We start from the raw sequence: 26,278 nt of genomic DNA, 5'->3' as shown, positions 1-26,278 counted from the left end.
CAGACATAGATCTTCAATCCAGCACTGGGTTATGTACCTGTAACCATGGAAAACCCAGCACAACAACATCAGGCAAATTATGCAACACTAAAAAGCGAATATTTTCCTGATGTGCTGGAGCCATGTACATGGTTAACTGAGTCCAATACTGAGGTTTATTCTTGGCCAATGGCGTAGCATCAATCCCCCTTAAGGGAATAGGACTCTGCAAAGGCTTCAAGGAAAAGCCACAGCACTTGGCAAATTCTAAGTCCATTAAGTTCAGGGCAGAATCCACAAATGCCATAACAGAGAAGGACGACAATGAGCAAATCAGGGTAAGAGAAATTTAGGCTGTACAGTACTAATGCTAACAGACCCAGGAACCCTCCTAGTATGCTTAGGGCAATCAGAAATAGCATGAGCAGAATCACCACAGTAAAAACACAGGCCATTCTGACGTCTGAATTTCTGTCTTTCTGCTCTAGTCAAAATCCTATCACATTGCATAGAGTCAGGACTTTGCTCAGAGGACACTGCCATATGGTGCACCACCTTGCGCTCACACAAGCGCCGATCAATCTGAATGGCTAGAGACATAGATTCGCTCAAACCGGTAGGCGTAGGAAAGCCCACCTGTTGTGAATTCTGTTGTCGAACTCCCTCCTGTGGTCATGAATGGTACTTCGGCGAGTTCTGTCCATGGACTCCCTCTGGTGGCTGTGAGTGGAGCTGCTGCTTCTGAGTTTCCTTCCACAGGTGACGTAGTTTATTCTTTGGCTGGCTGCTCTATTTAACTGCACTCAGATCATTACTCCATGCCAGCTGTCAATGTTCTTGTACTGGTTCAGTTCGCTCTTGGATCTTTCTGGTGACCTGTCTACTCCAGCAGAAGCTAAGTCCCTGCTAGTTAATTATTTGTTCATTGTTTCCTTGTCCAGCTTGCCATCATGATTTTGCCTTGCTAGCTGGAAGCTCTGGGATGCAGAGTGGCACCTCCGCACCGTGAGTCGGTGCGGAGATCTTTTTGCTCACTCTGCGTGGTCTTTTTGTAGTTTTTTGTGCTGACCGCAAAGATACCTTTCCTATCCTCAGTCTGTTTAGTAAGTCTGGCCTCCCTTTGCTGAAACCTGTTTCATTTCTGTGTTTGTGACTTTCATCTTTACTCACAGTCAATATTTGTGGGGGGCTGCCTTTTCCTTTGGGGAATTTCTCTGAGGCAAGGTAGGCTTCATTTTCTATCTCTAGGGCTAGTTAGCTCTTAGGCTGTGAAGAGGCGTCTAGGCAGTGTTAGGTACGCTCCACGGCTATTTCTAGCTGTGTGATAGGATTAGGGGTTGTGGTCAGCAGAGTTCCCACTTCCCAGAGCTTGTCCTGTGTGAGTTTAACCATCAGGTCGTGTCGGGTGCTCCTAACCACCAGGTCTAGAACAGTACAGCTGGCCCAAAGTATTAATGCATCTCAATAGAGGGATAAGAGAAGTTCTGAGAACATTTTTTTTTCTCTGCAGTGTGTTTTGTCTTTCTTTTCCCCTTAACCTCTGGGTGGTTCCGGACACAGGTGTAGATATGGACATTCAAGGTCTGTCCTCTTGTGTGGATCATCTCACTGCAAGGGTACAAAACATTCAAGATTTTGTGGTTCAGAATCTGATGTTAGTGCCTAGAATTCCAATTCCTGATTTGTTTTCTGGGGATAGATCCAAGTTCCTGAATTTCAAAAATAATTGTAAACTGTTTCTAGCTTTGAAACCCCGCTCCTCTGGTGACCTCGTTCAACGAGTAAAAATCATTATTTCTTTGTTGCGTGGTGACCCTCAAGACTGGGCATTTTCCCTTGCGCCAGGAGATCCTGCATTGCGTGATGTAGATGCGTTTTTTCTGGCGCTTGGATTGCTTTATGATGAACCAAATTCAGTGGATCAGGCAGAGAATATCTTGCTGGCTTTGTGTCAGGGTCAGGATGAAGCGGAAGTGTATTGTCAGAAGTTTAGAAAGTGGTCTGGGCTTACTCAGTGGAATGAGTGTGCCCTGGCGGCAATTTTCAGAAAGGGTCTTTCTGAAGCCCTTAAGGATGTCATGGTGGGATTTCCCATGCCTGCTGGTCTGAATGAGTCTATGTCCTTGGCCATTCAGATCGATCGGCGCTTGCGTGAGTGCAAAGCTGTGCACCATTTGGCGGTATTCTCTGAGCATAGGCCTGAGCCTATGCAATGTGATAGGACTTTGACCAGAGCTGAACGGCAAGAACACAGACGTTGGAATGGGCTGTGTTTTTACTGTGGTGATTCCACTCATGCTATCTCCGATTGTCCTAAGCGCACTAAGCGGTTCGCTAGGTCTGCCACCATTGGTACAGTACAGTCTAAATTTGTTTTGTCCGTTACTCTGATTTGCTCTTTGTCGTCCTATTTTGTTATGGCATTTGTGGATTTAGGCGGTGCCCTGAATTTGATGGACTTGGAGTTTGCCAGGCGCTGTGGTTTTTTCTTGGAGCCCTTGCAGTATCCTATTCCATTGAGAGGAATTGATGCTACGCCTTTGGCCAAGAATAAGCCTCAGTACTGGACTCAATTGACCATGTGCATGGCTCCTGCACATCAGGAGGATATTCGCTTTTTGGTGTTGCATAATCTGCATGATGTGGTCGATTTGGGGTTGCCATGGCTACAGGTCCATAATCCAGTGTTAGATTGGAAATCTATGTCTGTGTCCGGCTGGGGTTGTCAGGGGGTACATGGTGATGTTCCTTTGCTGTCAATTTCGCCTTCCACTCCTTCTGAAGTCCCTGAGTTTTTGTCAGATTACCGGGATGTATTTGATGAGCCCAAATCCAGTGCCCTACCTCCTCATAGGGATTGCGATTGTGCTATTAATTTGATTCCTGGTAGTAAGTTTCCTAAGGGCCGACTGTTTAATTTATCTGTGCCAGAGCACGCCGCTATGCGGAGTTATATAAAGGAATCCTTGGAGAAAGGTCATATTCGCCCGTCATCACCTTTGGGAGCAGGGTTCTTTTTTGTGGCCAATAAGGATGGTTCTTTGAGACCTTGTATTGATTACCGCCTTCTTAATAAAATCACAGTCAAATTTCAGTACCCTTTGCCGCTGCTGTCTGATTTGTTTGCTGGGATTAAGGGGGCTAGTTGGTTCACCAAGATAGATCTTCGAGGGGCGTATAATCTTGTGCGAATTAAACAGGGCGATGAATGGAAAACAGCATTTAATACACCTGATGGCCATACCTGGTTATGCCATGTGTTTCAGTCCTTTATGCATGACATCTTCCGAAAGTACCTGGATAGATTCATGATTGTATATTTGGATGATATTTTGGTCTTTTCGGATGATTGGGAGTCTCATGTGAAGCAGGTCAGAATGGTGTTCCAGGTCCTTCGTGTGAATTCCTTGTTTGTGAAGGGGTCAAAATGTCTCTTTGGAGTTCAGAAGGTTTCATTTTTGGGTTTCATTTTTTCCCCTTCTACTATCGAGATGGACCCTGTTAAAGTTCAGGCCATTTATGATTGGACTCAGCCGACATCTGTGAAGAGCCTGCAGAAGATCCTGGGCTTTGCGAATTTTTACCGTCGCTTCATCGCTAATTTTTCTAGTGTTGCTAAACCGTTGACTGATTTGACCAAGAAAGGTGCTGATGTGGTCAATTGGTCCTCTGCGGCTGTGGAGGCTTTTCAGGAGTTGAAGCGTCGTTTTTCTTCTGCCCCTGTGTTGTGCCAGCCAGATGTTTCGCTCCCGTTTCAGGTCGAGGTTGATGCTTCTGAGATTGGAGCAGGGGCTGTTTTGTCGCAAAGAAGTTCTGATGGCTCGGTGATGAAACCATGTGCCTTCTTTTCTAGAAAATTCTCGCCTGCTGAGCGCAATTATGATGTTGGCAATCGAGAATTGTTGGCCATGAAGTGGGCATTCGAGGAGTGGAGACATTGGCTCGAAGGAGCCAAGCATCGCGTGGTGGTCTTGACGGATCACAAGAATTTGACTTCTCGAGTCTGCCAAACGGTTGAATCCTAGACAGGCTCGATGGTCGCTGTTTTTCTCCCGTTTTGATTTTGTGGTTTTGTACCTTCCGGGCTCTAAGAATGTGAAGGCTGATGCCCTGTCAAGGAGTTTTGTGCCTGACTCTCCGGGTGTTCCTGAGCCGGCGGGTATTCTCAAAGAGGGGGTAATTTTGTCTGCCATCTCCCCTGATTTGCGGCAGGTGCTGCAGAAGTTTCAGGCTGATAGACCTGACCGTTGTCCAGCGGAGAGACTGTTTGTCCCTGATAGATAGACTAGTAGAGTTATCTCTGAGGTTCATTGTTCGGTGTTGGCTGGTCATCCTGGAATCTTTGGTACCAGAGATTTGGTGGCTAGATCCTTTTGGTGGCCTTCTTTGTCACGGGATGTGCATTCTTTTGTGCAGTCCTGTGGGACTTGTGCTCGGGTTAAGCCCTGCTGTTCTCGTGCCAGTGGGTTGCTTTTGCCCTTGCCAGTCCCGAAGAGGCCCTGGACGCATATTTCCATGGATTTTATTTCAGATCTCCCTGTCTCTCAAAGGATGTCGGTCATTTGGGTGGTTTGTGATCGCTTCTCTAAGATGGTCCATTTGGTACCCTTGTCTAAATTGCCTTCCTCCTCTGTTTTGGTGCCATTGTTTTTCCAGCATGTGGTTCGTTTGCATGGCATTCCGGAGAACATCGTCTCGGACAGAGGTTCCCAGTTTGTTTCGAGGTTTTGGCGGTCCTTTTGTGCTAAGATGGGCATTGATTTGTCTTTTTCTTCGGCTTTCCATCCTCAGACAAATGGCCAAACCGAACGAACTAATCAGACTTTGGAAACATATCTGAGATGCTTTGTTTCTGCTGATCAGGATGATTGGGTGTCCTTCTTGTCTTTGGCTGAGTTCATCCTTAATAATCGGGCCAGCTCGGCTACTTTAGTTTCGCCTTTTTTCTGTAATTCTGGTTTCCATCCTCGTTTCTCTTCAGGGCAGGTTGAGCCTTCGGACTGTCCTGGTGTGGATACTGTGGTGGACAGGTTGCAGCAGATTTGGACTCATGTGGTGGACAATTTAACATTGTCCCAGGAGAAGGCTCAACGTTTCGCTAACCGCCGGCGCTGTGTTGGTCCCTGACTTCGTGTTGGGGATTCGGTTTGGTTGTCGTCTCGTTATGTTCCTATGAAGGTTTCCTCTCCTAAGTTTAAGCCTCGTTTCATTGGTCCGTATAAGATTTCTGAAGTTCTTAATCCTGTGTCATTTCGTTTGGCCCTTCCAGCTTCTTTTGTGATCCATAATGTGTTCCATAGGTCGTTATTGCGGAGATACGTGGCGCCTATGGTTCCCTCCGTTGGTCCTCCTGCCCCGGTGTTGGTCGAGGGGGAGTTGGAGTATGTGGTGGAGAAGATTTTGGATTCTCGTATTTCGAGACGGAAACCCCAGTACCTGGTCAAGTGGAAGGGTTATGGTCAGGAAGATAATTCCTGGGTTTTTGCCTCTGATGTTCATGCTGCCGATCTAGTTTGTGCCTTTCATTTGGCTCATCCTGATTGGCCTGGGGGCTCTGGTGAGGGTTCGGTGACCCCTCCTCAAGGGGGTGGAACTGTTGTGAATTCTGTTGTCGAACTCCCTCCTGTGGTCATGAATGGTACTTCGGCGAGTTCTGTCCATGGACTCCCTCTGGTGGCTGTGAGTGGAGCTGCTGCTTCTGAGGTTCCTTCCACAGGTGACGTAGTTTATTCTTTGGCTGGCTGCTCTATTTAACTGCACTCAGATCGTTACACCATGCCAGCTGTCAATGTTCTTGTACTGGTTCAGTTCGCTCTTGGATCTTTCTGGTGACCTGTCTACTCCAGCAGAAGCTAAGTCCCTGCTAGTTAATTATTTGTTCATTGTTTCCTTGTCCAGCTTGCTATCATGATTTTGCCTTGCTAGCTGGAAGCTCTGGGATGCAGAGTGGCACCTTGGCACCGTGAGTCGGTGCGGAGGTCTTTTTGCTCACTCTGCGTGGTCTTTTTGTAGTTTTTTGTGCTGACCGCAAAGATACCTTTCCTATCCTCAGTCTGTTTAGTAAGTCTGGCCTCCCGTTGCTGAAACCTGTTTCATTTCTGTGTTTGTGACTCTCATCTTTACTCACAGTCAATATTTGTGGGGGGCTGCCTTTTCCTTTGGGGAATTTCTCTGAGGCAAGGTAGGCTTCATTTTCTATCTCTAGGGCTAGTTAGCTCTTAGGCTGTGAAGAGGCGTCTAGGCAGTGTTAGGTACGCTCCACGGCTATTTCTAGCTGTGTGATAGGATTAGGGGTTGCGGTCAGCAGAGTTCCCACTTCCCAGAGCTTGTCCTGTGTGAGTTTAACCATCAGGTCGTTCCGGGTGCTCCTAACCACCAGGTCTATAACACCCACCATAACATCTTTAAGGGTTTCAGAAAGACCTTTTCTGAAAATAGCAGCCAGAGCCTCTTCATTCCACTTAGTGAGCACAGACCATTTTCTAAATTTCTGGCAGTACAACTCTGCCGCTTCTTGACCCTGACACAGGGCCAACAGTGTTTTCTCAGCATGCTCTACTGAGTTAGGTTCGTCATACAACAATCCGAGCGCTTGAAAAAATGCATCCACACTCAACAATGCCGGATCCCCTGTTTCAAGAGCAAAAGCCCAGTCTTGAGGATCACCACGCAGTAAGGATATGATGATTTTTACTTGCTGAATGGGATCACCAGAAGAACGGGGTTTCAAAGCAAAAAACAATTTGCAGCTATTTTTGAAGTTCAAAAACTTGGATCTGTCCCCAAAAAACAAATCAGGAGTAGGAATTCTAGGCTCTAGAGCCGGAGTCTGGACAATATAATCTTGGATACTCTGGACTCTTGCAGCAAGTTGATCCACACGAGAAAACAAACTCTGAACCTCCATACCAGAGCATATATCCAGCACCACCCAGATATCAAGAGGAAAAAAAGACAGAACAGAGCACAGAAAAAAAAATGGTTCAGAACTTTCTTTTCCTTCTTTTGAGATGCATTTAATTCATTTCTGGCCTGCTGTACTGTTATGACCTGGTGGTTAAGAGGCCACACTGAAATGACCTGGTGGCTAAAACGCAACATGGAGCGAGCTCTGAGAAGGTGGTATCTCTACTGACCGCAGTCCCTAATCCTAACAACAACACTAGAAATAGCCGTGGGATGTTCCTGACTCTCCCTAGACACCTCTTCACAGCCTAAGAAATAACTACCCCTAAAGAAGGAAATAGAAAGCTATCTTGCCTCAGAGAAAACCCCCAAAAGGAAAGATAGCCCCCCACAAATATTGACTGTGAATGGAGAGGGAAATGACGTACACAGAAATGAAATCAGAATTCAGCAAAGAGGGCCAATACTAAACTAGATAGACAGAGAGAAAAGGATACTGTGCGGTCAGTATAAAAAAACTACAAAATCCACGCAGAGTTTACAAAAATGAACTCCACACCGACTCACGGTGTGGAGGGGCAAATCTGCTTTCCCAGAGCTTCCAGCTAGCCTGAATAAGACATAATGACAAGCTGGACAAAAAGAGACATATTTGCAAAGCAATAGAGTCCAATCAAATGGACAAACAAAAACTAGCAAAAACTTATCTTTTGCAGACAAGAACTGGCCATATGAAAATTCCAAGGAGAGAACCAAATCCAACCAAGAACATTGACAGCAGGCATGGACTAAAGCCCAGAGCAGGTTTAAATAACAAACCCAGGCAAGGCGATTAGTGAAGGCAGCTGCTACAGCTACCTAAAGGAGCAGCAGTTCCACTCGAAACCACCAGAGGGAGCCCAAGGGCAGAACTCACAAAAATACCATTAGCAACCACAGGAGGGAGCTCCAGAACGGAATTCACAACAATTGTGACACTCAAGTGATGGGTGTCTCAATATGGAAAAGCTGCTGGAACTAGCCTCTTGCGCGGTACGTCCAGCGGGACACCATCGCACCACACACAAAAACACACTGTATATGCCGTACGCACCATACACACACACACTGTATACGCTGTCTGCACCACACCCACAGTATACACCGTACAAGGCCTCTTGCACGGTACACCCAGCGGAATACCATCGCAAACACACCACCGCTGGGATCAGCCGGATGATTCACTGACCGCTGCCATCTTTATACAGGAGGAGCGCATGCACAGTTTTAATGTGAGCGTCGCTATCTGTCTGCACAAAGATGGCGGCGGTCTGATTTACTGCGCCTGTGCGAATTCCATGTAGGCGCAGCAAATCATTTGGCTGATCCAGGTGGCAGATGCGCGACTTGTCTACAGGCAGATGAAGCCGGTCACATTAACCCCTTCACGACCCAACCTATTTTGACCTTTATGACCTGGCCGTTTTTTGCAATTCTGACCAGTGTCCCGTTATGAGATAATAACTCAGGAACGCTTCAACGAATCCTAGCGGTTCTGAGACTGTTTTTTCGTGACATATTGGGCTTCATGTTAGTGGTAAATTTAGGTCAATAATTTTTGTGTTTATTTGTGAAAAAAATGGAAATTTGGCTAAAATTTTGAAAATTTCGCAATTTTCAAATTTTGAATTTTTATTCTGTTAAACGAGAGAGTTATGTGATACAAAATAGTTAATAAATAACATTACCCACATGTCTACTTTACATCAGTGCAATTTTGGAAACAAAATTTTTTTTTTGCTAGGAAGTTATAAGGGTTAAATGTTGACCAGCGATTTCTCATTTTTACAGCACAATTTACAAAACCATTTGTTTTTAGGGACCACCTCACATTTGAAGTCAGTTTGAGGGGTCTATATGGCTGAAAATACCCAAAAGTGACACCATTCTAAAAACTGCACCCCTCAAGGTGCACAAAACCACATTCAAGAAGTTTATTAACCCTTCAGGTGCTTCACAGCAGCAGAAGCAACATGGAAGGAAAAAATGAACATTTAACTTTTTAGTCACAAAAATGATCTTTTAGCAACAATTTTTTTATTTTCCCAAGGGTAAAAAGAGAAACTGGACACCAAAAGTTATTGTACAATTTGTCCTGAGTACGCCGATACCCCATATGTGGGGTGGAACTACTGATTGGGCGCATGACAGTGCTCGGAAGGGAAGGAGCACCATTTGACTTTTTGAATGAAAAAATAGCTCTAATCGTTAGCAGACACCATGTCGCGTTTGCAGAGCCTCTGTGTGCCTAAACATTGGAGCTCCCCCACATGTGAACCCATTGTGGAAACTAGACCCCCCAAGGAACTTATCTAGATGCATAGTGTGCACATTGAACCCCCAGGTGCTTCACAAATTGATCCGTAACCATGAAAAAGAACTTTTTTTTCACAAAAAAATTATTTTGGCCTCAATTTGTTCATTTCTACATGGGCAACAGGATAAAATGGATCTTAAAATTTATTGGGCAATTTCTCCTGAGTACAGTGATACCTCACATGTGGGGGTAAACCACTGTTTGGGCACACGGCCGGGCTTGGAAGGGAAGGAGCGCCATTTGACTTGGCAAATGAAAAATTAGCTTCAATCGTTAGCTGACACTATGTCGCGTTTGGAGAGCCCCTGTGTGACTAAACATTTGAGCTCCCCCACATGTGACCCCATTTTGGAAACTAGACCTCCCATGGAACTAACCTAGATGTGCAGTGACCACTTTAAATCCCCAAGTGCTTCACAGAAGTTTATAACGCAGAGCCGTGAAAATAAAAAATCATTTTTCTTTCCTCAAAAATTATTTTTTAGCCCGCAATTTTTTATTTTCACAAGAGTAACAGGAGAAATTGGACCCCAAAAGTTGTTGTCCAGTTTGTCCTTAGTACTCTGATACTCCATATGTGGGGGGGGGGGGGGGGGAGAGAAGCACACGTCGGGGCTCAGAAGCGAAGTAGTGACGTGTTGGAATGCAGGCTTTGATGGAATGGTCTGCGGGCATCATGTTACGTTTGCAGCGCCACTGATGTGCCTAAACAGTAGAAACCCCCCACAAGTGACCCCATTTTGGAAACTAGACCCCCCAAGAAACTTATCTAGATATGTGGTGAGCACTTTGAACCCCCAAGTGCTTCACAGAAGTTTACAACGCAGACCCGTGAAAATAAAAAAAAATAATTTTTCTTTCCTCAAAAATGAAGTTTTAGCAAGCAATTTTTTATTTTCACAAGGGTAACAGGAGAAATTGGACCCCAATAATTATTGCCCAGTTTGTCCCGAGTACGCTGATACCCCATATTTGGGGGTAAACTACTGATTGGGCACACGTCGGAGCTCGGAAGGGAAGTAGTGGCGTTTTGAAATGCAGACTTTGATGAAATGGTCTGCGGGCGTCACGTTGCATTTGCAGAGCCCCTGACGTGCCTAAACAGTAACCCCCCCGCACCATGGGCACAGCAGATTTGGTTTTCCATAGGTTTACATGGAACTGTAAAGCTGATGGAAAACTGCTACGAATCCGCAGCGGAATCGCAGCCAAATCCGCACCGTGTGCACATAGCCTAATTCTAAGGGTATGTGCACACGATGTGGAAAACGCTGCGGATCCACAGCGTTTCCGCCGCTGCGGGTCTGCAGCAGTTTCCCATGAGTTTACAAAAAACGCTGCGCACATGCTGCGGAAAAAACTGTGCGGAAACGCAGCGGTTTACATTCTGCACATTTCACTTCTTTCTGCGGATTCTGCAGCGGTTTTACAACTGCTCCAATAGAAAACCGCAATGAAATCCGCAGAAAAACCGCGGTAAATCCGGGATAAATCCACAGCGGTTTTGCACTGCGGATTTATAAAAACCGCTGCGGAAAATCCGCAGAGGACCACAATACGTGTGTACATTCCCTAACCCTAGTTCTAACTGTAGTGGAAAAAAATTTTTTTTCTTTATTTTATTATTGGCCCTACCTATTGGGGTGATAAAGGGGGGGGGGGTTCATTTACTTTTTTTTTTATTTTGATCACTGTGATAGGTTTTACATATATAGGCTCATAGGCTCATAATCAGAACAATATTTTATTATTATACATTTTTATGGCGCCATTTATTCCATGGTGCTTTACATGTGAATAGGGGGCAAATATAGACAAGTACATTAAACATGAGCAAAAAAACACAAGGCACACAGGTACATAAGGAGGGAAGACCCTGCCCGCGAGGCCTCAGTCTGCAGGGGATGGGTGAGGATACACCAACCTATACAAATAATAAATTTTTCTAGAGACAGCAAAGCGATTTTGAAATGAAGAATAGAAACAATATATATTAGAGCCTTTTAATACTATTTTTATTATAGAATGATTACAAGTTTATTTACATAAACTGGAAAAAAAACTTCAGTAATTTGTTTTACAACCAGGACTGCATAGTCAAAAAGCTAACAAGATTACAATTCATCACATTTAGGTAAATTTAATGTTTTTTGAAGGTTAAAAATAAAGCATATAAAGCAAATAAAGCATATAAAATAACCAAACAGCGACGCTGCAGCGATTGACATCACCTTTAGTAAGTGACCTATCCTGCAAGTTAGCATTCTGAAATATATTTCTAATTAAAGCAAAATAGGTATTACTCTTATGATGTTCTTTTGCCAGTTAGACCTATAATATTTTATAAAACAGTACATAAGACAAATCTAGTAAATTATATGGAAACAATTCAATTCTAGTGAAAAATAAGCAAGGGAAGAATGCATGTTTGCACAAGAAGGAAGCCTATTTGAGGAAAATCTTATCTCTCATGTCACCTTTTGTTACAAAACGTACTCTGCATGTACGGTTAATTAGAATTCTAAGTATCTGTAAGTATCTGTAAGTGGCAAAATGACATAAGCAGTATTATTGCTGTGGACATTGTGTTACGGAGGCTGGTTTTGATGACACATGAAGAACGGGTTGAGCTTTGTGTCTTGATTTCCTCGCATACTTTTGCAAGCGTTTCTCCTCATCGTCATTTGCTACTTCACAGCTTAAATCTCCAGTGGACGACCTACAAGCAAACAGTCATTCTAATTATACTTCTCTCGAAAAATTATGCATGGCTAGAGACTGCACATAGTTATCACCTCAACTTGATTTCCTATAAGCAACCAAAGATATCACAGCTTTTAAAACAATCAGGTGGCAAAAAATTACAACATAAAGTCATTGGTGCACTTCCTTTTAGACTATATAATAGCAACCTGAGAATTATACCACCACCTAATTGCCGTACTGCGGAAAACATCACTGCACACAGATAATTGTGAAAGTTTGTATTTTTGGCCCTTTTTTTCAGACATAGATCATGGGCTTCAAAGGAATCTGTCAGTAGGATCAACCCTCCTATATATATCTCCATTTAGGAAGCTGAATAAAATGATACGTTGATATCTGTGATCCATTGTCTTATTCCATAGAAATCCATGTTTTTTCTTATATGTATATGAGCTGTTAAGATCTATGGACTGTACACAATGCAATGTTTAATGGATTTTATGAAATGTTGCATGAATTTATGTATATTACACACATATATACAAACACTAAAAAAGAAATCTAGCAGGTTTTGTTTTTTTTTCTTTTCAAACGTTTTTATTGAACATTTTAACAATTTTTTAAGACATCTGCATTTTATTTATATGTGTGATAGGGGGGGGGGTGAGGTATTGGGAAAGGGAGGGGAAAATCTAGCAGGTTTTTGAGGAAATGCAGGAAACATTTTTTTCAGTTGTTTTTGTGAAGTAACCTTTCAGAATCCTGAAAAGTGAACGTAGCTAATTTTGAAACCTTAGAGTCAGATGGTCTGACAAAGGGATATTAATTTTCAAAATTCCAAAAATTCTCTTAGAGAGGCAGTTGTGTAATAAGGAAGTTTATGTCTCTGTCAGACGATCCACCTATAAGGTTTCAAAATCAGCTACATTCATTTCTTTGGGATTCTGTTGAAAGATGTTATTTCACAATTTAAAAAAAAAAAAAAAAAAAAAAAAGTTGCCTTTATTTCCTCAAAAACCATGCTATTTTTTTTTGTCAAAAAATCCACAAAAAAATACCCACATTGGACCAGTCCCCATTACAAGGGCATTTGTTCAATAACGGAGCCATTGTACAGATATGTTGACTGGTTACTTTGACCACAGCTCAGATTTTGACCATGTGTTCTGGGAACATGATGGTATAGCAGCTAAGACCCTGAATCCAGAGATGCGTCACTTACTGGACTGTGTGTTTGTTTAAATAAATTCAGTTCTTAATTAACAGACATTATCACTATCTGACTAGCTGTCATGTTCTTGCTGGTCCCAACCACCTCCCACCACTGATTAGCAGCTCTTTGTCAGTATATAATATACTAGCAGTTTCCATCCAGCTAACGCTCGGCACGCTGATTGCTATCTAGTTAACGCTGCTGTTGATTAAACTAAAGTAAATAATGACAACATTCAATAGCTTCATGTGGTAATGTGTGGGGACGGAGCCTCCTGTGGTAATGTGTGGGGGACGGAGCCTCCTGTGGTAATGTGTGGGGGACGGAGCCTCGTGTGGTAATGTGTGGGGACGGAGCCTCGTATGGTAATGTGTGGGGGATGGAGCCTCATATGGTAATGTGTGGGGGACGGTGCCTCGTGTGGTAATGTGTGGGGACGGAGCCTCGTGTGGTAATGTGTGGGTACGGAGCCTCGTGTGGTAATGTGTGGAGACGGAGCCTCGTGTGGTAATGTGTGGGGACGGAGCCTCGTGTGGTAATGTGTGGGGACGGAGCCTCGTGTGGTAATGTGTGGGGACGCAGTATCGTGTGGTAATGTGTGGGGACGCAGCCTCGTGTGGTAATGTGTGGGGACGCAGCCTCGTGTGGTAATGTGTGGGGGACGGAGCCTCGTGTGTTAATGTGAGGACGAAGCCTCGTATGGTAATGTGTGGGGGACGGAGCCTCGTATGGTAATGTGTGGGGGACGGAGCCTCGTATGGTAATGTGTGGGGGACGGAGCCTCGTGTGGTAATGTGTGGGGACGGAGCCTCGTATGGTAATGTTTGGGGGATGGAGCCTCGTGTGGTAATGTGTGGGGACGCAGCCTCGTGTGGTAATGTGTGGGGACGCAGCCTCGTGTGGTAATGTGTGGGGGACGGAGCCTCGTGTGGTAATGTGTGGGGACGGAGCCTCGTGTGTTAATGTGAGGACGAAGCCTCGTATGGTAATGTGTGGGGGACGGAGCCTCGTGTGGTAATGTGTGGGGACGGAGCCTCGTGTGGTAATGTGTGGGGACGGAGCCTCGTGTGGTAATGTGTGGGGGACGGAGCCTCGTGTGGTAATGTGTGGGGGACGGAGCCTCGTGTGGTAATGTGTGGGGACGGAGCCTCGTGTGGTAATGTGTGGGGACGGAGCCTCGTGTGGTAATGTGTGGGGGACGGAGCCTCGTGTGGTAATGTGTGGGGGACGGAGCCTCGTGTGGTAATGTGTGGGGACGGAGCCTCGTGTGGTAATGTGTGGGGGACGGAGCCTCGTGTGGTAATGTGTGGGGGACGGAGCCTCGTGTGGTAATGTGTGGGGGACGGAGCCTCGTGTGGTAATGTGTGGGGACGGAGCCTCGTGTGGTAATGTGTGGGGACGGAGCCTCGTGTGGTAATGTGTGGGGGACGGAGCCTCGTGTGGTAATGTGTGGGGGACGGAGCCTCGTGTGGTAATGTGTGGGGACGGAGCCTCGTGTGGTAATGTGTGGGGGACGGAGCCTCGTGTGGTAATGTGTGGGGGACGGAGCCTCGTGTGGTAATCTGTGGGGACGGAGCCTCGTGTGGTAATGTGTGGGGACGGAGCCTCGTGTGGTAATGTGTGGGGACGGAGCCTCGTGTGGTAATGTGTGGGGGACGGAGCCTCGTGTGGTAATGTGTGGGGACGGAGCCTCGTGTGGTAATGTGTGGGGGACGGAGCCTCGTGTGGTAATGTGTGGGGGACGGAGCCTCGTGTGTTAATGTGAGGACGAAGCCTCGTATGGTAATGTGTGGGGGACGGAGCCTCGTGTGGTAATGTGTGGGGACGGAGCCTCGTGTGGTAATGTGTGGGGGACGGAGCCTCGTGTGGTAATGTGTGGGGGACGGAGCCTCGTGTGGTAATGTGTGGGGACGGAGCCTCGTGTGGTAATGTGTGGGGGACGGAGCCTCGTGTGGTAATGTGTGGGGACGGAGCCTCGTGTGGTAATGTGTAGGGACGCAGCCTCGTGTAGTAATGTGTGGGGACGCAGCCTCGTGTGGTAATGTGTGAGGACGGAGCCTCGTGTGGTAATGTGTGGGGACGGAGCCTCGTGTGGTAATATGGGGAGACAGAGCCTCATGTGGTAATGTGAGGGGAGGCATTATGTGTGGTAATGTGGTGGTGGGATTATGTGTGGTGATGTGGTGGGGGGCGGGATTGTGGGGTGATGTGGTGGGGGGCGGGATTGTGTGTGGTGATGTGGTGGGGGCGGAATTGTGTGTGGTGATGTGGTGGGGGGCGGGATTGTGTGTGGTGATATGGTGGGGGGCGGGATTGTGTTTTGATGGGCGGGATTGTGTGTGGTGATGTGGTGGGGGGCGGGATTGTGTGTGGTGATGGGCGGGATTGTGTGTGGTGATGTGGTGGGTGGCAGCATTATGTGTTGTGATGTGGTGGGGGGCAGGATTTGTGTGTGGTGATGTGGTGCGGATTGTGTGTGGTAATGTGGTGGGGGGCGGGATTGTGTGTGGTGATGGGGCGGGATTGTGTGTGGTAATGTGGTGGGACTGTGTGTGGTGATGTGGTGGGGGCGGGATTGTGTGTGGTGATGGGGTGGGGGCGGGATTGTGTGTGGTGATGAGGTGGGGGGCTGGGCTACTGTGCAGGGTGCAGGATTAGCGAGTAATCACGATGCTATATATATATATATATATATATATATATATATATATATACACACACACACACAGAGAGCTGCCAATCAATGGTGTGGGTGGGGTTACACGGGGCTCAGCATTTACAACTCTGTTAAATCTGCAGTTGAGAAAACTTTATGTCATATAATAAAAATACTCCCATACAAAAGTGTCATTAAAATAATACATCTTTTTTGAAAAATTTGCATAACAGACAATACTATCTTAAAGAAGTAAAGAGATACCAGTAGTTTCTTCTGCATTTTAAGTATAAACAATTTATTTCCTTTTATCCATTTAGTGACCACGAATACATCTTGTTACTGACCTGTGATAAAAGAGTCTTGCATCCCCCGATGTGTGACAATCCAGCAGCTGTCGGCTGTACACTATAGCTGACAACTTGCTGCATCAGCCACGATCAGTGTTGGCAGTGGGTATGGTTGTTTAACCTCAAATGCTGCTGTCAATAGTGACTATGGCATCAAGATGGTTTACAGAGTTTGGGGACTTCCTCTTTAGTTAACCCCATTGGCACCCTGAGATCTTGATCGTGTGGTCTTGAAGTTTGCCACGGCAGTTTACTGCCAAATAATGGCCTTAGAGTCTGCCGGCGATGGCTGACTGTTCAAAAGTTATCAAAATTTAGATGGCAAAATAACTTTTTTCATCACTTTTGGGAGTTTCCAATATTATATAGGACCCCCAAAGTCACCTCAAAACTGAACGGGTCCCCAAAAAAATACATTTTGAAAATTTCCTTGAAAAAATGAAAAATGACTGCCACATTTTAAACAGTCTAAAAAGGTAACAAACTAAAACGGGGGAGTGGCCAGGAGTCCTGTCATGGAAGAAGCAGGATCTCAGAGCGCCGTAGGGACACCCTATAAAGTGACCTCTTAATCAACTAAGAAGCAGAGCACATATAAATCCTGTATAGGAGGCTACAGAAAGGTCCAAAGATCCCTTGGATACCCTTTATGATTTTCTTCACCCTGGCAGAACGGAGTTTACCGTCCTGACACCTAACGGCTACAGACGCTGTGTGCTGGTGAGTGAAGCCTCATCACATATCCCTCCACGCCTAACTACTCCTGGCTTTTGAACTGCCACCACAAAATAAAAGAGCCGGTCATACTCAACCCCCTCACAAATAGCCCCAGGACTCTGCAAGGTCCACCTATATCCTGCCCCTACCTCTCCACAACAGGGCACTCCAGAGCATTCATCGGCTCCAACGAGCAGCTGCGGACGTGACGAACCAAAGTCGTCCTCTGACTGATATCACTGCGCACCTATAGTTTACTTGCGGCTCCCTCGGGCTTTGTGGTGACCGCTCAGGTAGTGCATGGGTGGTCGCTGCATGTGCCGGAGGCTGGCAGTGAGCGCCCTGTCTCCAGGCATTAGTGTGCCTACTCTAGGGAGACATTGGTATTCTCCCTCGGTTAAAAATTGTGGAGGAATCACTCAATATGCCACTGTCCTCTGAAAGGGTGGCTTCCAAAAGTGACCAATGACAAATTTTTGGAGTGCCCCAGGCTTCAGGATCTCTTACGGCTGCCCTATTGCAAAATAAAAGGGCATATACCACATTGGGGTCTTGAACAACATACATGAGTGTATAGTTCCTCTTCAATAAAAAGCCAAACCCATCCCACATATATTAATGTTGTTTATGTTTCAAGCCTGTGATTAGTGAAGGAACCAGGGATCTGTCTGCAAACCAAGTCACTTTCTAATAATACCCTGAAGAGCTGCTACCCTGGAAAATTAAAGTATCCACACATTAAAACCTTTTGAACTTTACCTCCCTGACACGCAAATTATTCTCAGTGCTCCGAGGAATTAAAGGTACAGTGTTCAAAATCTCACAACATATTCGACTTGCCGTCTTTATCAAGTTCACCGTTCAAACTACTTCTGTAAAGAAATCCTACAACATGTTGATTCAGCGCCAATGATAATCAACTACTGATCCCCATCATCATCAATTTCAGTGAATCCTTTCAGCAGCTCTTACAATGGATTAAAGCAGCACCAAAACCAAATCTTCCAATATTAAGAATGGCAAGTCATCTGACAATACTAAATTGGGAACGCAAAGAGAGACTAATCCATTCTCAATTCCACTCCTCCTCTTCCACCTCACACTCTCTGGAATACTCCCCCAATCTGTTTAGCCCTTTAAAGTCAAGATCATCCATAAAAAGATCCGACACAAATGCAGAATCCTCAAAACCGAAACAATTCTCTTCCTACAGTGGGGCGACCAAAGAGGACAATTACCAAAAAGTCCTTTCTAAACCTGTTTCAGGCAAACTCCCTGCCACCACCGAGACTCCTGCCGCTGAAGACATGGATTGCTTATTATTAGCAAAAAGAAAGGAACCAGGTGTTAGGTGTCGAGTTCCCACCGCTGCACAAGGGGAATTTCGAACCATCTCCACTGCGGTCTCCCATTCTCCTCCAGGCGCAGTGGAGCCTGCTCAGCAGAGACGACGGTCCCAGCGTCTGGCTCAGGCAGATACTGTGCACTTGGTTGCTGCTGCCCTTCCAGGCTCAGCATTTGTAACCAGCACTGATCAGCGGCGAGCAGGCACTCCTGGGACTAAGTCCTGCTTTTCTTCTACTGAGCATATCCAAGGGACAACCTCTCATTGGAGGTCAGGGGTCACATGCTCAAGTCCTGTGGCGGCTCCTATTGGACCAGTAGGAAAGTCCCGGAGAGCTACAGCTATAAAAGGTTCACATGGCCGCTCGGCCATGCGCTAGTATAAATCCGTAATTGTGTGTGTGTGTGAATGTATGCCTGTATCTGGTGAAAGCTCCTAATAATACCCATTCCTAGTGTTGTTAAATGTACTTGAGCGATTGAGCTACCTAGCACCAGACAGTGCTATCCTGCACAAAAGCATGACTTTACCGAGTCAAATCAGCAGCGACCACCAGTGCGGCGCCGTGCTTAATTAGTGCGCTTTCCAGGCTCTAGTCAGGGTGGTTAGTGGCGTCTGTCAGAGTGGCGCTGTACGCACTTTCGTGAGGTAAATCTTAGATTTAGTTTCTCCCTGCAGTGCCGAGCACTAGTGGTCTAGAGGGACTCTACCCCCAGGCCTTGGGGCAGAGTTCTGTGACCTTATCCTAGTGTTCACTCTGCGGTTCTGCGGCCCTGTGAAGCAACATGGTTCACCTCCTTTTCATACCCGGTGAAGCTAACTCGTGTGTGATCACATTATACCATCATATATTGCCCGCCATTACCAAGCAGCAGGAGTCATCTCTGCACGGTGGACCCTGGGCTGCGAACCCACCTTATACCTTTCTTATTATTATTTGGTGCGTTCTGTTAGCCCTAACACCAGGTGACTGGTTGGAGCTTCAGGGATTCATTGTCCCAAGATGACGCAGAAGACGACCTTAATGACTTCTCTCCTAACCAGAGCCCTGATAGACAGTCAAAAGCAGGAGAATATAACCCCTACCACTCAAAGCAACAAACTCTCAGCGAGATCCGAAGATCCTAATATGTCTAACAAAAAGGTATCAAAGAATTTCATGAGACCTCCCAAAGGCATTAAGCGATCTGGGGTTCAAAAGACAAGCAAAACTTATTCAGTCAACCTTAAATGCAATCACCCATAGTGTTGAAGAGAGTGAGAAGAGGGTTACAATGGAAAAGAGAAAAAGTCAGAATCTAGATAAATCAAACCAGGAAATGCAGCAGGAGATCAGAAAATTGAGAGGTTATCTGTCCGATGTGGAAGATCGCTACAGAAGGAACATCAAACTCCAAGGGATTTCAGAAACTATTTCCCACAACAACCAAGCGGACTTTGTTAAAGACCTTTTCAAGAAGTCTCACAAATCTGGAGTTATCATTAACTGAATCCACAGTCTTCCTCGTCCTTCAGTTCTATATCCAGATACTCCAAGAGATACAATCTGGCATATACACTTGGATCCAAAACTACATCAAAGAAAGGAAATCATTCCCAGACACATTCCCATATCAAGATGTACGCAGACTTATCAAAAGACACCATCAACGCAAGGAAAACATTCAAAGATGTCACCTCATCATTGAGAAATTTGGAAATCTCCTACAAATGGGGTCTCCTGATTAAACTCCTGGCTTTCTTTAATTAAGGGGAAGGAAGGCTAAGTGTTTATTTCTTCAATAACTCCTGACTTCTCCCACCAGGTGAAATGCTGAAGGGAAGCAACGTTTATGTATTAACAGTTTGGATATATTCATTTCCTGAGGCCTTCTGCCAATTCTGCACAAGTTACGGTTAATTGTTGTAATGTTTCAAGCTTAATATGCTAATTTCTATTACGCATATGCAGCTTCTCTTTCAAGGGGTCTATCCTCATATACAATCTTTGATATAAGTATGACATAACACTGTTCTCTTCACCGAACTTTCCCTATTTAAAAGGAGAGAACCCTCTTTTAGTTGGACTCCTTCAGGAGAACTTTTTCTGTTTTTCTTGTTGTTTCTTTGTAATTTCCAAAAAGAGGATATTCCAAGTTTTTTATTGGTTTCCCTCTTTTGTGCCTACATTTTCATAATATACTTTAACTCCTGTTTACTGAGTTTTTCAGTATATTCTTGTATGCTTACAGTCACTAAAACTTCATACTACTTAAATTAGGACGTGTCTGATTTCTTACATACAATGTAAAAGGTCTTAAAAATCCCAAGAAAAAAATTCACAATTTGGAAAGAGATTAAAAACAGCTGAGCTGACTTAATCTGTCTACAGGAGACCAAATTTAGTAAATTAAAAATACTTAACATTACAACATAAAGACTTCCCAAACATTTCTGAAGCTCTCAACTAAAAAGAAAGGGGAGGGGGTGGCCACAATTATAAAAAACTAGATTGTGGCCCGATTCTAACGCATCGGGTATTCTAGAATATGCATGTCCCCGTAGTATATGGACAATGATGATTCCAGAATTCGCGGCAGACTGTGCCCGTCGCTGATTGGTCGAGGCAACCTTTATGACATTATCGTCGCCATGGCAACCATTATGACATCTACTTTGATACTGTGCCCGTAGTTGAATCAGAAACGCAGGATGTCTATGTCCTTTATGACATCATCGTCGCTGTGCCCGTCGCTCATTGAATCAGAGACGCGGGATTTCCAGGACAGACAGACAGAAAGACGGACAGACGGAAAAACCCTTAGGCAATTATATATATTAACATTATAAGCATTACTCCTTTTCATAAACACCCCCGCTTTACTCCTTGCCCATACTTATGGATATACGATGTAGTTTGGTCTATGCACGTATTATATGATATCCCCTGCATATACAATTCTTAGTACCGCAGTGATGGATGTTACTTGACATAGTATATTATACCCAGTGTAGACATTTAGGCTTGGTGAACTGTTCATTGTTTTAATTGGAATCTTGCTTCACACCTGTTGTTTATACGGCTATATATTGTATTGGTTGCTCATTGGAACTGTAAGGTACTCTGTATAACAGTTCTGGTTCATTGTTTGTTTTATTTCACATTAATAAAGCTTTTTCACATTTGTTTACATTGGCATATTTCTTTGACTCATTGTTCTCCTGTTGTATTCAATTATATATACAGTGGGGCAAAAAAGTATTTAGTCAGTCAGCAATAGTGCAAGTTCCACCACTTAAAAAGATGAGAGGCGTCTGTAATTTACATCATAGGTAGACCTCAACTATGGGAGACAAACTGAGAAAAAAAATCCAGAAAATCACATTGTCTGTTTCTTTAACATTTTATTTGCATATTATGGTGGAAAATAAGTATTTGGTCAGAAACAAAATTTCATCTCAATACTTTGTAATATATCCTTTGTTGGCAATGACAGAGGTCAAACTTTTTCTGTAAGTCTTCACAAGGTTGCCACACACTGTTGTTGGTATGTTGGCCCATTCCTCCATGCAGATCTCCTCTAGAGCAGTGATGTTTTTGGCTTTTCGCTTGGCAACACGGACTTTCAACTCCCTCCAAAGGTTTTCTATAGGGTTGAGATCTGGAGACTGGCTAGGCCACTCCAGGACCTTGAAATGCTTCTTACGAAGCCACTCCTTCGTTGCCCTGGCGGTGTGCTTTGGATCATTGTCATGTTGAAAGACCCAGCCACGTTTCATCTTCAATGCCCTTGCTGATGGAAGGAGGTTTGCACTCAAAATCTCACGATACATGGCCCCATTCATACTTTCATGTACCCGGATCAGTCGTCCTGGCCCCTTTGCAGAGAAACAGCCCCAAAGCATGATGTTTCCACCACCATGCTTTACAGTAGGTATGGTGTTTGATGGATGCAACTCAGTATTCTTTTTCCTCCAAACACGACAAGTTGTGTTTCTACCAAACAGTTCCAGTTTGGTTTCATCAGACCATAGGACATTCTCCCAAAACTCCTCTGGATCATCCAAATGCTCTCTAGCAAACTTCAGACGGGCCCGGACATGTACTGGCTTAAGCAGTGGGACACGTCTGGCACTGCAGGATCTGAGTCCATGGTGGCGTAGTGTGTTACTTATGGTAGGCCTTGTTACATTGGTCCCAGCTCTCTGCAGTTCATTCACTAGGTCCCCCCGCGTGGTTCTGGGATTTTTGCTCACCGTTCTTGTGATCATTCTGACCCCACGGGGTGGGATTTTGCGTGGAGCCCCAGATCGAGGGAGATTATCAGTGGTCTTGTATGTCTTCCATTTTCTAATTATTGCTCCCACTGTTGATTTCTTCACTCCAAGCTGGTTGGCTATTGCAGATTCAGTCTTCCCAGCCTGGTGCAGGGCTACAATTTTTTTTCTGGTGTCCTTTGACAGCTCTTTGGTCTTCACCATAGTGGAGTTTGGAGTCAGACTGTTTGAGGGTGTGCACATGTGTCTTTTTATACTGATAACAAGTTTAAACAGGTGCCATTACTACAGGTAATGAGTGGAGGAAAGAGGAGACTCTTAAAGAAGAAGTTACAGGTCTGTGAGAGCCATAAATCCTGATTGTTTGTTTCTGACCAAATACTTATTTTCCACCATAATATGCAAATAAAATGTTAAAAAAACAGACAATGTGATTTTCTGGATTTTTTTTTCTCAGTTTGTCTCCCATAGTTGAGGTCTACCTATGATGTAAATTACAGACGCCTCTCATCTTTTTAAGTGGTGGAACTTGCACTATTGCTGACTGACTAAATACTTTTTTGCCCCACTGTATATATATATATATATATATATATATATATATATAGATACTGTCCCATTTGAAATTATAAAAGAACTAGGAGATGAATTGGGAGGTTTCACAACCTTGTCTGCCATTCCAACAAGCGTTAATGTCTATGCCCCAAATAAAAATGTTTTTACATATCTGGGCAAACAGATTAAAAAAATTCAAAAAATCAGGAAAGGCAAATTAATATTACAATATGGTTCCTACTATATTGACTCTTCTCCTCAAAAAGACTTTCTTACACGTTTGCTTTACAAAAAACAAGCTCTTTAATGTCTTTTGTTGCATCAACTCGTCTTCCAGAGAATACAATTCAGATTCTGAAGTCTATAAATCTTCATCTAGAATCGACCTATTTACTACAAATGTCTTCTGAATATCCAAATTCAGAGATCTCAATTTTGCCCAAATCAGTCACTAATAATAATTTTATTTATATAGTGCCAACATATTCCGCAGCGCTTTACAATTATAGAGGGGATTTGTACAGACAACAGACATTACAGCATAACAATAATCACAGTCCAAAACAGATACCAAGAGGAGAGAGGGCCCTGCTCGCAAGCTTACAAACTATGAGGAAAAAGGGGGGGCACGAGAGGTGGTTGGTAACAATTGCTTTTGTTGTTCGGACCAGCCATAGTGTAAGGATCGGGTGTTAACGTAATGCTGCATGAACCTGTTAACAGCCAAAATATGTAACAGTACAGACACAGAGGGCTAATTAACTGCATAAAGTGTATGAGAACATGATGAGAGGAATCGGATTATGGTTTAAGCTTTCTGAATGGGCCACCCAGGGAGTTAGGTCAATGTGTTGAGGCGGTAGGCCAGTCTGAACAAATGTGTTTTTAGAGCACGCTTAAAACTGTGGGGATTGGGGATTAATCGAATTAACCTTGGTAGTCTGATTATTCACCGGTTTTGAGAACATTTCTGATGGGCCCTCATCCACAGAACTCAACATTACGAAGATACAACTCTTGTTGAGGAAGCCAGTCAGGCGAAACGGCGCTGTCGGGGTCGCTGTGGAGCGCTCTTGGTCGGGACAATAGAATCCATGTAAGTTTATCTTTAATATCACACTTAGTGGTTATGGCTTATGGGTTATTGTGGCATGCACTTTATTAAGTTCCCGGATAGGGATGTTTATATTTTCTTATATTAAGAGTGTATGCTAACTTACCCTTGTAGCAGGTAGTACTAGTCTTTTACTATGCACCTCTATAATAAGCATTACTAGCTATTATGTTATATAGCTTACAGATTCCCTGTTAGGGATATTGAGGCAGGTATTGACAGGGATTATGCAGGTGAAATCTTTTGTAGCAGGCATGCTTGAGGTATACCAATCTGTCTATACACCTGGCCTGCATCTAGATTGCTAGCAGCGGGATTGATATATGTGCTCTTTGGGGATATGTTTAACGGTATTGTACTCTCTCCAGTTAGAGCTGTAATTTTGTTTCTCTCTCCCTTTTTTCCAGTAATGCCCTGCATTTGATGCCTAGTGATTATTGTCTTGCTACGCCAAATATACTGTTTACACTATTATAACTATATCCATATTTTGTATGGGTTTTGTGGACTTTGTTGTCCCGGCCACGTGTTGCTTCCAGCGTATTTTAGTAATAGAATTTTTCTGTTGTTTGTCATTTTATCCTTTTCAATAAATGTTGTACTTTTTAAACTATTAGCGATAGCTTCTTTTTTCTATAGCATTTTGTTATGGAAAGGTGGTTTTGATTGAGAAGATGCAACTCCACCTACTACAAATCCCATCTTATAAATCTGAGATTGAATTGGCCATAAAGCAATGTTTCATTGAAAATTCCACAGATGAAGTTAGTCCTTTCCATGTCTGGAATGCACATAAAGCAGTCATCAGAGGAATGTTGATTAAAATCTCATCCGTTCACAAATTTTTTTTTAGAAAAAATATCTCCCTCGCCATCACTCGTCTTACAACAGAAAATGTAAACACTCAGGAACTTTAAAAAGAACTTCTCTCCTCTTCTGACTAAAAATCTTGCAAATATAACTCTTACCGTTTTCTCAACAAGCCGTTTTAATGACAAAGAGAATAAAACACATTAGATACAGACACCCGGGGAGAAAACAAACCTCTGGGACACAATACAGGTATGGCGCAAAATTTATAAAAGTGATTATTCAGCATTCCTAGAGATACAAAACATAAGAGCCACGTTCACAGAATGCAGCCTAGTGCTGCTGAAGGTGGCTCTTTTACTTAAAAATGCCCTGGGGGGGTGACAGGTTCCCTTTAATCCTGCTTTCCTGTTCGCTCCAGAAATTCGGAGGTGAATGTAGGCTTTCCTTCCCTGTGTGCTTATTTTTTCCTGTTATTTGTAGAGGAGGAGCTTCACTACTTATGAACATAAACTACAGCACAGATTCATCTCCGCTAAAAGTCTAGACCTTAGATCAGGGATAGGACAGACATTTTTAGGACATTTCATAACTTTCCCAAATTCTTATGAAAAAAATATTCCCCACAAACTGCACTGAACTACTGTACCCAATTTATTATATATTTTAGGAGTCTGAGTTGGTCCATTTTATACCGACTCCAACTCCACCAAAATGGACTCCGACTCCACGACTAACTCCACAGCCCTGCTAAGATCTTAGCAGATTGGAAACCATTTTACCCAACATTATTAACAACGACCAGTTAGGTTTCATATCAGGTCTTCAGCCATCTGATGGAACCACGAGATTTCTTAATATCATAAATAAGATTAAATCCACAAACCTCCCTTCCATCCTCCTCTCCTTGGACGTTTAAAAAAAGCATTTGACAGACTAAATTGGACATACCTCAAACTTAAGGTAAGGTTACACTAAATTACTTACCAACGATCACGACCAGCGATACGACCTGGCCGTGATCGTTGGTAAGTCGTTGTGTGGTCGCTGGGGAGCGGTCACACAGACAGCTTTCTCCAGCGACCAAATATCAGGGGAACGACTTCGGCATCATTGAAACTGTCTTCAACGATGCCGATGTCCCCGGGTAACCAAGGTAAACATCAGGTTACTAAGTGCAGGGCCGCGCTTAGTAACCCGATATTTACCCTGGTTACCATTGTAAAAGTAAAAAAAAAAAACACTACATACTCACATTCCGATGTTTGTCACATCCCCCGCCGTCAGCTTCCCGCACTGACTGTGTCAGCGCCG

The 26,278-nt window shown here is 44.2% G+C and overlaps 1 protein-coding gene across 7 annotated transcripts in view; it reads right to left on the bottom strand.

The window, feature by feature from the left end:
* Positions 1–11,230: 11,230 nt before the first annotated feature.
* SPDL1 (spindle apparatus coiled-coil protein 1) overlaps positions 11,231–26,278 on the bottom strand; it is a 582,388-nt gene continuing 567,340 nt past the window's right edge. For all 7 annotated transcript variants that reach the window (XM_069763905.1, XM_069763907.1, XM_069763910.1 and 4 more), the window contains one exon: positions 11,231–11,960. In XM_069763905.1, the coding sequence (XP_069620006.1) occupies positions 11,810–11,960 (151 nt within the window). In that variant the 3' untranslated portion in view covers positions 11,231–11,809. The remainder of the gene's footprint in view (positions 11,961–26,278) is intronic.

The sequence above is a fragment of the Ranitomeya imitator genome, chromosome 4, assembly GCF_032444005.1.
Source record: "Ranitomeya imitator isolate aRanImi1 chromosome 4, aRanImi1.pri, whole genome shotgun sequence".
Classification (NCBI taxonomy): Eukaryota; Metazoa; Chordata; class Amphibia; order Anura; family Dendrobatidae; genus Ranitomeya; species Ranitomeya imitator.
The sequence above is the reverse complement of the archived record's forward strand: the minus strand, read 5'-3'. Positions and strand labels throughout refer to the sequence as shown.